The sequence below is a fragment of the Peromyscus eremicus genome, chromosome 18 (genome assembly GCF_949786415.1).
Source record: "Peromyscus eremicus chromosome 18, PerEre_H2_v1, whole genome shotgun sequence".
NCBI lineage: Eukaryota > Metazoa > Chordata > Mammalia > Rodentia > Cricetidae > Peromyscus > Peromyscus eremicus.
In genome coordinates, this window is record NC_081434.1 from 19031854 (window position 1) to 19045016 (window position 13163).

Consider the following 13163-nt stretch of genomic DNA (forward strand, 5'->3'; position numbering starts at 1 on the left):
TAACTCTCTATATCTGTAAAATTAGGTCAATGAAATATGATTTTGGTGTAAGATTATATCACTTCTGAAACAGCATCATAGACTGCTATCAGAGATTTGAGTCATACATTTTTGTACAGTCTGGATTTGCCTAGGAAGTGACATGGAAAATTGTCATTTGTATATTCTGTATTCTGAAAGGCAAAGAATGCAGAACACTAGTTTCTAAAGTGCTCACTCACAAGGTTTGAAGCTTAGATTATTTGTTGAACAATAAATAGAGTAGGAGGAGCTGTGAGTTTACAAGGATTGAAATATGGAGCATATAACCGTCTTTCAAATAAAGCATTGTACAACCTCAAGCAACCTCTGCAGATTATACTGCAGTTGTAGATTTATGGGAACTGGGCATAATTGGTCATCAGCACACACTAAAGATTATTGAATTCTTGCCTTGCAAGCCTGTCTTTTGCTAGGCTTGATATATTTATGTGGATCGGGGAGTAGTTTAAATGCTCTCACACTGCAGTGTTTTAAAGAGGAAATGCAGAGATGCTCCTGGAAGATGGACTATTGCATTGAATCCTGCTATATGAAGGGATTTTCTAAGCATAGAGGGCTATGAGCAACCTTTCCTGTATTTGACTTTTGAATTTTACTTTCTCCTATTCCAGAAAGAAATTAAATTTGTAGAAAATGTAGAACAATACTGCTAATACCTTGTGTATATATACTGTATTTATGATACATTAAAACATTTAATTTTATTAATTGTCCCCCAAATACCACTTTTAGTAATTTAAAATTTTTTTACTAATTTTTAAAATTTATTTTACATACCAACCACAGTTTCCCCTCCTTCCTGTTCTCCTACCCCCTCCCCCCAACTCTTTCCTACCCACCCCCTATTGACTCCTCAGAGAGGGTAAGTAAGGCCTTCCATGGGCTTCAACAATACATGGCATATCAAGTTGAGGCAGGACAAGCTCCTCCCCTCTGCATCAAGGATGAGTGAGGCATTCCACCATAGGGAATAGGTTCCAAAAAGCCAGCTCATGTGCCAGGGACAGATCCTGGCCCCACTGCTAGGAGACCCACAAGCAGATCAAGCTACACAACTGTCACCCACATGCAGAGTGTCTAGGTCCGTCCCGTGCAGGTTCCACAGCTGTCAGTCTAGAGTCTGTGAGCTCCTATGAGCTCAGGTCAGCTATCTCTGTAGGTTTCCCCATCATGATCTTGACCCCCTTTGCTCCTATAATCCCTCCTCCCTCTCGGCAACTGAACTCCAAGAGCTCAGCCCAGTGCTTGGCTGTGGGTCTCTGTATCTGCTTCCGTCATTCACTGGATGTAGGTTTTATGATGACAGGTAGGGTAGTCACCAATCTGATTATAAGAGAAGGCCAGTTCAGGCACCCTCTCCACTATTTCTAGGAGTCTTGGCTGGGATCAGTAATTTAAAATTAATTTTGTAAGTAGTAGTCACGCCTTGCTAGCAATCTTCAGTTTCTTTGCTCTTTCCTTGACTTTTATAACATCCATACTTTGAAGGCCAGTTTTCAATAATTTCCTTTTATCTGGGTTTGTCTGATATTTGCCCATCATTAGACAAACATCCTTATTTTCCTACAGTGTCACATAAATAATGCTTTTTTTCACCCCATTGCTTATGTGAAAGGTATTGTATTATATAACTATTTATATTTTCTATTATCATGGCATAAGAATAGTCTGCTTATTCAAGATAATATTTCCCATAGTTTTCTATTTTAAAATGAATTCTATGTCTAATAAACATTTGTAGAGGAAGATGTTTTGAAACGGTATTAAAAATTTTTATTTTTTTTAATCTACATTCACTCATAGCTTTTAACATCCATTGAGGTTTCATGCCTGAATTAAAATTATATTCTAATGATGGTTATTTCATAATTCCATTTTTTCTTCTGTATTTACTTAATGCCACTGTACTTTGAGAAAGCTGATTCTCTCTGTTATCTATTCATCCAAATGGTAACGACTAATAGAATCCAGTTTCATTTCATGGATTGTAATTCATTGCCACCATAATTCACTTTCATGTTTAAAGTTTCCCCAACTATGCCATTGGGAGAGCCTTCGAACTACTTTGTATGCCCTTTTAACAAGCCTTACCACTCTTTGAGACCCCCTTTCTTTGTGGCTTAATGTGTTTTTGACTCATCGTGTACTTTCCCTAAATTGGCTTCATCTGTTCCTTAATGAGCCCCAATCTCTTGTCATGGAGAATTATATTTTAAACCATGTTATTGCTTCTAGCTTTTCTAAGTGGTCAAAACTAAGTTACCTGGGTAAGAGTGTACATATGCATTTACATCACAAACTATGCACTGTGAAATTTAGATCAACATAAAAGTACTCACTGTATAAAATTTCAATTTTGATATAGGGCCTAATGTGTGTTATCAAAATTCTTAAATGGCCAGTAAAGTGTAACGTGTAGATCAGTTGATGTTGTCACACTCAGTATTGTCTCTTACAGACTGAACTGTCTATTAGTGAAGGGATCTTGAAATACAATACTGAGAGTCGAGAAGCATTTAAATGCAGCAAAAATTGTCAGAGTAGTAATTGATAGTTCACCATTTGCAGGCAGCCTAATTCAAGTATTGATTAAGCATCTACCTGGGCCAATGGTCAGACAGCTAGAGACTGTAATTTCTGCAGCACCTACCTTGCAGAATTGGAGTGAATTTGAGTGTTGTTGCAGAGGTATTAATTACATTAGACCAATATTTGTGACAAAGAAAGTACATAGAGGTTCATTTTTGTGCTAATCATTGTTGAGATTTCGATTTATTAGTTCTACAACCTTTAGTAACATTTTGTAGACCTGGAGAAGTAGAGCTCCACATGAACTAAGCAGTATTTGCCATCATCGTGCTGTTTGTGTGGAGCAGGAAGGATGGCCTGCGATATTCACTCTGTCAAATCGTACCTTTGGATTTTGAAGTCTTCATAAACTGTTTCATAGCAAGACCTAAATATTCTTATTCCATTATATATAATAGTCACAAGAATAGAGGGCATTTGGGAATTGCTCAGAAACTTGTCTTGTTTCTTGATTATTTATAATAAAAGGTAGAATTTTACTAGTGATCATCAATTACATCCTAATAGATCAGAGCTAAAGTCTAATTCTACTACTTTTGTAAATAAAGCAGGATAGATACATGGCACTTTTGTAAAGTACATGGAATTGAGATGCCTGATCTGCACTTGTAAACATAAACTGAGAAGAATTTCTAAGTTCTTTTGAAAATGATGTGACGTTTAGTGTCTCATGTCCCTTTTAATGATTAATCTGTATCCATATAATTGCTGCTGTAAATGACTCATTTCGAGAGTTCCATGCTATATCCACCAAAGAGCTTGAAAATAAACAATATTCTCTTGTGCCGTAAACTAAAAAGACACCAAAAGTAACCAGCCAGAAGTATGTACTTCCACAATAACACAATAAAATGGAAGCATCTGAGGTAAGACTGAGCAATTAAAAATGTGAACACACCTTCTAAGTGTCTCAGTGAAGGGACAATAGAGGCCTAGCCACGAGATCAGTATCATGTAATGAGGAAGGTAGTCACAGTCAACTCAGAAATGCTTTCTAAGCTCTGTTTTGCAAAGCAAAATCCCTACTCTCAAGATGTTCTAAATATCCTCCTGTTCCATACAGACTTTACTAGAGGGTCATCCTGTGAATTTTTATAACTATTTTGATCACCTATTCTGCCTCCCACAACAGCTGCTGGTATTGATCAAATAAGAAGCAACTAGTGTTAAGCTTTAGACAGTCATTTCAGTAAACATGTAAGGTAGCACAGCTTCTGGGAGATGGATGGCTGAATACTAAACCTGCCGGATTTTAAACCAATCTTGGCTCAAAGCCAGCTTGCCAAGGTAGGGTGCCTTTTTGAAACTGCTTGGACAACAGTCGGGCACCTTTCTGCAAGGACTCCAACATACAACCATACTCCATTTTTAAACTCTCTCAACATATAATAATGAGAGGATGTTTGCCTTCATATTCAGACAAAATAGGCTGAGAAGTCAGGAAGATACAATGTTTCACAAGAAATGGGTCTTGACTAGGCTATGGTGGACTCCCAATGGACAACCAATATACAGGGTATATAGAGGAACCCAGGAGGCAAAGATGAATCAAAATACTTCATAAAAGACATAGGTATTCCTTTTTAAAATGTTGACTGGAATCCATATGCCTCAGGAGATTGCCTTTCCAGGCCTTTGCTCATAGTAGCAATTGAGTGCACTATTCTTACGCAAGGCTCACATTTTGCATTGCTTTATACATGAATGAGTTGAAGTTTGAGGATGCTACATTACTTGATAGTATGACTTGAGCTAATGATAAACCCCAAATTATAGCCTAACCCAATGCATGCAACATTGTTTCAATCTTCCTTGCTTTATCCACCAGTAACTCTGCCTTACTATCCCTGCTGATATGAATTACTCATGTACTTATCAAATATTTGAGGGGAACTAATATACTAAATGTAAGGCAACATTAGGTTATAATGGAGAGGTGAAGCATGGAGAACAGACTCTACTTTTGGAGAGAAACCTTAGTGAAGTAATTCTACTGGATTTATATTACAAAAATATGAGAAGCCAACTCATTAACAATCACATCTTGTTTGTGTGTGTGTGTGTGTGTGTGTGTACACACACACATATACATGTGGTGTTATATATGTCTGAAGCATAAATAGATGTTCATCTGTTGTGTGCATGAGTGAATATTGATGCCCCTAAATGGAAGTCAGAGGTTAATGTCAGGTACTTGACGGCTGCCCGCTTTATACTTAGAGACAGGGTCTCCAACTGAACTTGGAGGTCACCAATTCAGCTGTATTGGCTAGCCAGTGAGCTCCAGTCATCTGCCTACCTCTCCCTTCTAAACTCTGCGATTTTAGACATATCACTGCATTTAGATATTGATGTGTGTGTTGGGGATCCAAACACAAGTCATACTTGTGTGGCAAGCACTTGCCAGACTGAGCCATCTCACCATCTCCCCAACCCCTCTTTCCTCTCCCAGCCTCTCCTCTCCCGGCTCCTACTAAGCCCACCCAACCTCAGTGCCACCATAGATCCCAAGCTAGCTTTAGACTCTTGTGTTTTTGTCTCTACCTCTAAAGTGCTGAGATTGCTTCCGTGCCCCAAGATGATGGGCAAATGTCAACTAGTTCTGGTATCAATGCTTACATTTTATTTTTCTCAAAGCCAAGATTTAGGGAAAAAAAATCATAGATCAGTCAAAACTGACTCAAAAGTATACTGAAATTTGTTTCACAGATGAATATTTCTATAGATGTTCTTAAAGTAAGACATAATTATGGATGACTGGCCATGCTTCAGACTCAGTACTGTAAATGGAATTTTAAGTAAGGAACTGCAATCCCTTACCAACAACATAGTCCAGCGGCACCCAGTATTGTGCCAACTTGACTCCTGTGTCTCAGTGGTTCATTCTGTGACTTTCTCAAACATGAGCTTTTGAATCAAATATGTGTACATTTTATATCTGTATCAAGAGATTCCTAAAATGTTCACCTGTATATAGAGGAAAGAAACTGCATAAAGTAAGATTGGAATATCTAAAGTATATGATTCCTTTGTTGAATGCTTTCCATTTTATTAAACAAACCTTTACTTTTTAACCTCATACATGCTATACACTATTTACATGCACACAAATACAAACATATGAATATGTGCGAAATGAATATCAGCGAAAGAATTTGTTTCTGATTGTCTTTAATGTTCTAGAGTCCTTTGTAACTAAAACATTTTGGTTACAGTTATAGTTTACTGCCTATTTGTTACTTATTCTTATGCATTATATTTTAGGATACATTTTATAAGGTAGGCATTAGGCATTAAAAAGAGTTTCAAGTGTGGTTTCATTGATTTACTATGCTTACAAAAGCATTATATGGCCAGATATTATATAAAATGGACACACTCTTGTTTCTTGTTTCACCCAGTGCAATCAACTATCAGTAGATGCAGGTTTTCAAATGCAGAAAAATCCAGATTTGAGGCAATGCCTTACTCATACTTGGGTGACATATATAAAATAAGTTCTAAAATTCTCATACAGAGGGATATCTGTGGAGCATCTCAGTCATAGGAAAGAGTTATCAACCTTGATGGAAAACTTAAAATGAACTGATTTCTCCTTACACTAAAGAACTACTTTGATGAGTCATTGATGATCACAGTTGTTGTTTCTGTCTTCTTGATTAACTTCAGAGCACATTCAGAAAATGAAGGCACCTCTTTACCATCTGCTGATTCCTGTACCAGCCCCACAAAGATAGACTCTTCATATAATAAGACGGCTAAGCAGTGCCTAGAAGAGATATCTGGTAAGTGTGCAGCTGATTAATGCAAAAGTCAAACCTGAAGTTTTTTTGTAATCTCCTTGACAGTCTATTTTGTTAGGTCATATTAGCTCTGTGGTTTTTGCAAAACTGGACTCCGTACATTTCAAGGTTCAGAGTTTCTCACATACTCTGAAAAGGGTGAAAAGAGTGGTGGTTCTTTCAGAACCTGGAAGTGGAATTTGCTTTAAGTCATTTTGCCTTTAGAGAACTTTGGTGGTTAGTAGAGTAGTCCTTGGATATGTATGGAGATTAGAGATCTACTAAAGAGTAAGTCTAACTGTGAAGTTTAGAACTCATTCAATCCTGTCCTATGTTTAATTCTGTGATGCTTATAATATTTCTATAATGCACATCTTGGGGGAAGTCTGGTTAGGAAGATGTTTCCTTGTACAAATGTAAGTGATAGAAGAAAAGTTTCAAATCTCCCAGGTACAATTATCAGATTTTTAACTGTATGAAAATGGATTTTCCGCTTGAGTCGAGTATTTTTCCATCGATTCAGACAAGCCTAGGGTTATATGGAAAGCCTTTCACATAATTTTATGTGTATGTATTATGTATAGTATAGTCATTTTTGCTCATTTATGAGACCCAAGTAACTTCTTAGAAAACTATATTGTCATTAGTTGGAGAGAGAATTTAAGAAAATGTGATAAGGTTGTGATTAGAGGCACAGTGTCTGTTTTTTCAACAAATCTTTGGGTTAGCCTTCATATGTTCACTGCCAAGTCCAAAGGCAAAAACTAGTGACCAATTTGAGTTTTAAACATTTCTGTATTACTTCAAGACTTCTAAATCCCATTTTGAAGCTCAAAAAAAAAAAAGGAACAAAATCACAACTGGGAAGGTTAAGAAATGCCAACACTTTTATAGCCATGAAATTCAATTCAGCAAGCAGGAGCCCTTCCTGAGATACCTGTCACTGAGTTGTGACAGAAATGACAAAGCCACACTCCAGGTGTCACTGTGGGAATGAAAATGGTTGAGACTGTTGGGCATCTGTGACTTCAGATGGCAAAGTCAACAAAGGGCCAGTGCAGGGAAGGAGGATGAATTATGATGTGAAGATATGGCTCTGGTGATGTATTTATAGACCTCAGACATTCAAGAGAAGTGTCAAGATGTTGCTCTGTCCCTGTGTTGTGACAAGACGTTTTATAAACGATGGTGTGAAGAAGCTTCAATTACCATATTGAATGTGCATGAACATCTGCATTATGACTATGCAGTACAGTGCTCCAGTCTATAGTTGGAAGTGAATTTGAGTCAAATTTGAATTGTAATCATTGTTTCACCAAGAAACACTGTTTTATGAAGTTAATATATCCATGAGTAGCTCTGATGGAATAAATAATCCATCGTTAATTTTACAGCTTCTTATTCTGTCTACATTTAATCTTTTTATATATTTGAAATTAGTAGTTCTATTTAATGTTCTGGTGTTTTAATAGAATCTTTGAAAATGTAATATAAGCCAGATATTAGTACAGTAATGTAATGGATTTAATAGATGGCAAGTATTTTGTAGAAATATGGGTCACAGATTTGAGGAAGGAGAGGAAACAGAAAATAGATGCTGAAATGAGTCCTGTGCTATGATGTCATTTTTACCATTATCTGTTTGAAATCAGCTTTACATTCTGGATCACTCTCCCTCCCCCCAAAGCAATCCCTGCCTATGGTATTTGAAGAGTTTGAATAAATGGTTCTCCCAAGAACTTAGCCTCTTCCAGGGACCTTTTCTCACAACCCCTCCTCATAGTCAGTGCCTAGGCCTGGGCATCATCAGGAAATATAACTTCTCTACAGCATCTTTGCCATGAATCCTATTCTCTTTTTTAATATTACTTTATATGAATGGTTGTTTTGTTCATTATGTATGCTTGTATATGATATGTGTCCCTGGTGCCCACAGGGGCCAGAAAACGATGACAGAGCTCCTAGAACTGACGTCACATCTTGTTGTGAGCCACCATCGGACACCATTGTTGAACCCTGGTCCTCTAGAAGAGCAGCCAGTGCTCTTAACAACCGAACCATCTCCTCAGCCCCATAAATCCTATTCTTACTGCTTGAAGTTCCCTGTGTTTACAGTACTCTTCCCGCTGTTTCCTGATTCCACAACAATTCTGCTGGGATTTCCATTTTATGAACCTCATGCTTTCTTATTGCCCTTTATCAAACTACCTCCTTTTTGATCAGCTTAGTAATTGTGGTAACTGAAGAATTGTTCTCCCCATCCCCCACACATCCCTAATTCCTTTATCGTTTCCCAATTCACCAGAACAACAAGTATAGTTTTATTCTATTCTTCGCCTATTCCATATCAATAATGAATGAAGGAGATGAAATCTACATGCTGGTTGGGGTGACTCACTCTGTAGTAATCAGTTCAGTCTTAGGAGTTTCTAACAGCCCCAGTAAACATTGTGGTTTCCTAATTCTGCTCAGTCTCTCAAATGAAAATATTACTCCTTTCCTTTCAAAACTCCAACACTACCTATTCTAGTCCTTTTAACTGTTAAACTTGATGTAACTTTACTGAATGGGATGCAGAGAAAGGAAGTCTGTGAACTCTGCTTCCATATCTACCCACTCAGAGCATTTACTTAGTAACTATTTCCTTTGCTTTTCTTAGACTGCTCTCTTTCACCTTGTAATATATCCCCTCTCTACCAAACCATCTCTTTAGACCACGACGTGATAACTTCAGTGTAATACAAACAGCTTGCCCTTTGCCTTCCAACACAGCCATAATGTAGTTCTTTTGTCCTTCTCTGAGTAGCCTTCAAACTGGCCACTAATCCTTCCTCATTGTTGCCCGAGGTTACGCTAACCAGCTTTTTCACTTCATGTCTGCACTGAAGTTGCTCTTAATTGAAGTTGATATAATTGGAGACCTGGCAAAATCCAAGGATTAAGCCTCAGGGCTCATCTTGTTCACCTCTGACCAGGAATCTGCCCTCTTAGTAAAGAATCCCCTTAGGAAAGAAAGTTTCAGGCTTGATCTCGAAATGCCATTGATTTTTTTTTCCCCTCGGAACCTTACTGTTTGTTCTTTCCTGGTAATCTTTTCTAGTTATATCTTTTCACCCTAATTTCTTATCATTGAAACTATTCAGCTTTCTTCCAAGACTTGTTTATACATTCTCCCTTGGTGAGTAACAGTAACTCGTGGTTTTAAACATGATCCATATAGTGATCCCTCACAAACGTTTCTCTCTAGTCTTCTCCCTTGCAACCTGACTCAAGTGTCCTGTTCCTTACATATCTCCACTTAAACATCTCAGAGATACTTCCAATTGGCTATATTTGAAACAAACCCTAAAGCTGCCTTCCAACTCCCTTTGTTTGGATCTTCTCCATTTTGGTTAATGGTAGTGCATGCCTCTAGTTGCTCAGGCCTGAAACTTAGAATCCTTTGTGACTCCATAGATCCTCTAACACCTGAGGTCTAGTCCGTTATACTATGTGACTGACCCTGTGTGAATTGCTTGCTCTCTGAACTTAGGAAAGTGGGAATAAGCTTTTGATATATTTCTCAGTATTGGTTGTTTTCCTGTTTTTGTCTCAGCTCAGAAATTCGGAAGCTCAATAATACTGATGACACTGTATACCCCATTCCATAGGACTAAAGTGCTGTTCTGGTAATATAACTCAGTGAGAGAATACTAGCCTATCAATGGTAATCCATAAATTGAATTTCTAACACTACAAACAAAACAAAAAATTAATGTGAGAAGTAGTTTAAAAAGAGTAAAATAATTATATTTTCAAGATATATCTTGATTAGAGCCCCTTCTTTTCATGTCTATTTTTTGTCTATTTTATTAACTGCTGTATCCCAGTAATTGGTTCATAATTCCCACCCAATTACTGTCTGTGAAATAAATAAAATGCACATATTATGTAAACGGGACCCTTGATGAGGAAGAGCCCGTCTTAGGGTTTCTATTGCTGTGAAGAGACACCATGACCACGGCAACTCTTACAAAGAAAATGTTTAATTGAGGTGGCAGCTTACAGTTCAGAGGTTCAGTCCATTATCATCATGTCACGGAGCATGGTGGAGTGCAAGCAGACCTGGTGCTGGCTACACTTGATCAGAAGGTAACAGGAAGAGAACTGACTGTCACACTGAGTGAAACTTGAGAAAGAGACCTCAAAGCCCGCCCCCACGGTAACACACTTCCTTTAGCAAGACCACACCTACTCCAACATGGCCACACCACCTAATAGTGCCACTCCCTTTGGGGGCCATTTTCGTTCAAACTACTACAGAGCCCTAACAATATTTAGGTGTATACAGCATGCAGGAAAGAGGAGAGATACAATGGACTTTGGAAGACATTCCAGTCAATAGAGCTCATGGTGATGTAGAGTGGTTAGCACTTAATGAAAGCATTGATTGTTTTGTGGTTTGCAAGTTGATACTCCCCCCCCACCCCCAGGCTCAGATGGAATACATGTTCCCTGCTGGTAACGCTACTCAGGGAGGTTGTGTGACCTTGAGGAGGTGGAGCCTTGACAGAGGATATGGGTCACTACAGGCCTGCACTTTTCCATCCTTAAGTTGTTTTCTTGTTTCATATTTTGTCTCAGCAATGAGGATTGTGACTAGTATAGACTTGGATGGAAAAAGAAAATGGTTTTTATTCTATTATCACTTATTTTTTTAATATGAGATATAAGACTACCTCTCCCTTCCTCTGTAAAAGTTGATATGTTCCCCCAGGGGAGAGGAATCTCTTTTATGTTAATTAAAACATTGTCAAATCCATCTTTGTTCCATTAACCACATGATATATGGTCTGTGAGAATTATAAGACTTCTAGGGAGCAAACTTAGTTCATACTGCAATGTAAACTGGTCAGAGGAATTTGCAAAGAAGTAGGCTTAGCTGTTTAAATTTTTCTTGATGTAATAGCTTACTAGTAGTGATTAAAACATCTTTTCCAAGAAAAAGTTGTAAAAATAAATAAATAAATGTAATTAAATTTAGGTGTGAAGATAAGCATTAGAAATGAGAGGCCTTACTTTGTCATTGAAGAATCTCTGTAACTTTAATATTCTGCAAAATTGTGAGAACAGCACTGAAATTTCCTTTTCTTTATCATATTCTTTTGGAGAAAGCTTCATGGCCTTTACCTGATCTGATAATGGGGGTTCTAAAAATTATTATTATACACTGTACAGTCCACAGCAATGAATAAGTCAGCTTATTGTTCAAAGCACTTCCTTTAAGATTCATGTTGTGATCTTGGTATTACATTTCTGGGTGAATTTATCTTGTACATTCACGGCTTTCACTTTGTTTGTATTTTTACCTTCTTTGACAGGGAGAATTTATTCTCTGAGGCCATTTCTTTTAAGTGCCAAGAGATCAAATATAGTTGAGATTAAATGTTCATCCCATTGTAGGATGGTTTTAGATTGTGCTTTCTACTTAATATCACATTTGCCTTTTTTCCCCCTTTATACATAAGACTCTTTGCTCCCACATGAATCTACTCTGTGTACATTTGTTCAATGCAGTTTTTAACCTTTAACTGGAATAAATATTTCATTGTAAAAAAAAAAAAGATAAAACGCTATTCTGTTTTCTAAGAAGTAATATTGAAATAAGTTGATGATTTTAGGGAATTATGTTAGAACCAAGCATATAGGTTTAACCAAAGTGTAAGGTAATGATTACATACACTTTACATTAGAGAATAAGGAATAGCTAGCATGTAAGGCCTTTGCAAATGGTCACGAGAACTTGCTATTTCTTGAATGTTTGTAGAGTCTAACAGTATCAAGCTCAGGTGATTCACATCAGCTTGCATCTTCTAGTCAAATAGCCAAATAGGGAAGGAATGCTAACTAAAGACCTAAGAGCATTCCCCCCGCCCCCGCCAGGAGGTTACAGTGGATGTGTTTTATTTTACATATCGACAAAATTAGAATGAGTCCCATTTCTGCACGGGATTGTTTGCCTTCTCTTTGCCTGGGAGCTTTTCCTCCACCTTGTATAACACGCATTTCTCTGTGTGATTCCAGAGAAATAAAAATAGCCTTGTGTTATACACACTCAACAAAGCAGGGATGGATGCCTGTAGTGATGTAAGTGGGCTCCTTACAGCTGTCAGGGTAAATTTACATCTAGTAGTTCCAGGGGCAAAGCTACTGAAACTATAAGCTTGTTATAAAAAATCTTTAAATAAATACAAAAAAAAATGACCACCCCCTTCTTGGTGTTTCCTTTGTTGGGATATCTTTCCGAAATATTTATGGTATTTGTCTACAGTTTCTTCCTTCCTTGGTTTCATTGAATTTAACCCACTTGTACTGTCTTCACCCTGTGAGGAGAGTGCTGCTGTATTTCTGGCCCAGGGAAATTAGGATGGAACATGTCATTTCATTTGATAAATTAAATTGAAGTAGAAAAATGGCACGGGGCATTCTTGAACAGAAGTGTTGGGATCCATTGTTTAGATTGTTCATCTCTGTTCTCTGTCCTAAGATCAATATATGCCAGGCTGTGTTCTTGCCGTCGGTCTGAGACTAAAACATACCTAAGCAAGAGCTGTTAACCAATACGGGGTAGACATTAGTGACAGGAAAGTGCATTTTTATTTTGAAAGGCACTCTGAACCACGCTTCCTAACCTTGACACTACTGACATTAGAGAGTGCATAATTCCTTTTCATGGGCTTTGGACCTGTCATTGTAAGATGTTTAACAGCA

At 37.6% G+C, this 13163-nt stretch overlaps 1 protein-coding gene across 1 annotated transcript in view; it reads left to right on the forward strand.

The window, feature by feature from the left end:
- Positions 1-13163, forward strand: part of Nav3 (neuron navigator 3) — a gene marked incomplete at its 5' end in the record, with an annotated part of 238763 nt that overhangs the window by 70017 nt on the left and 155583 nt on the right. Inside the window, one exon of the mRNA XM_059245802.1 lies at positions 6301-6416. Coding sequence (XP_059101785.1) covers positions 6301-6416 — 116 coding nt within the window. The remainder of the gene's footprint in view (positions 1-6300; positions 6417-13163) is intronic.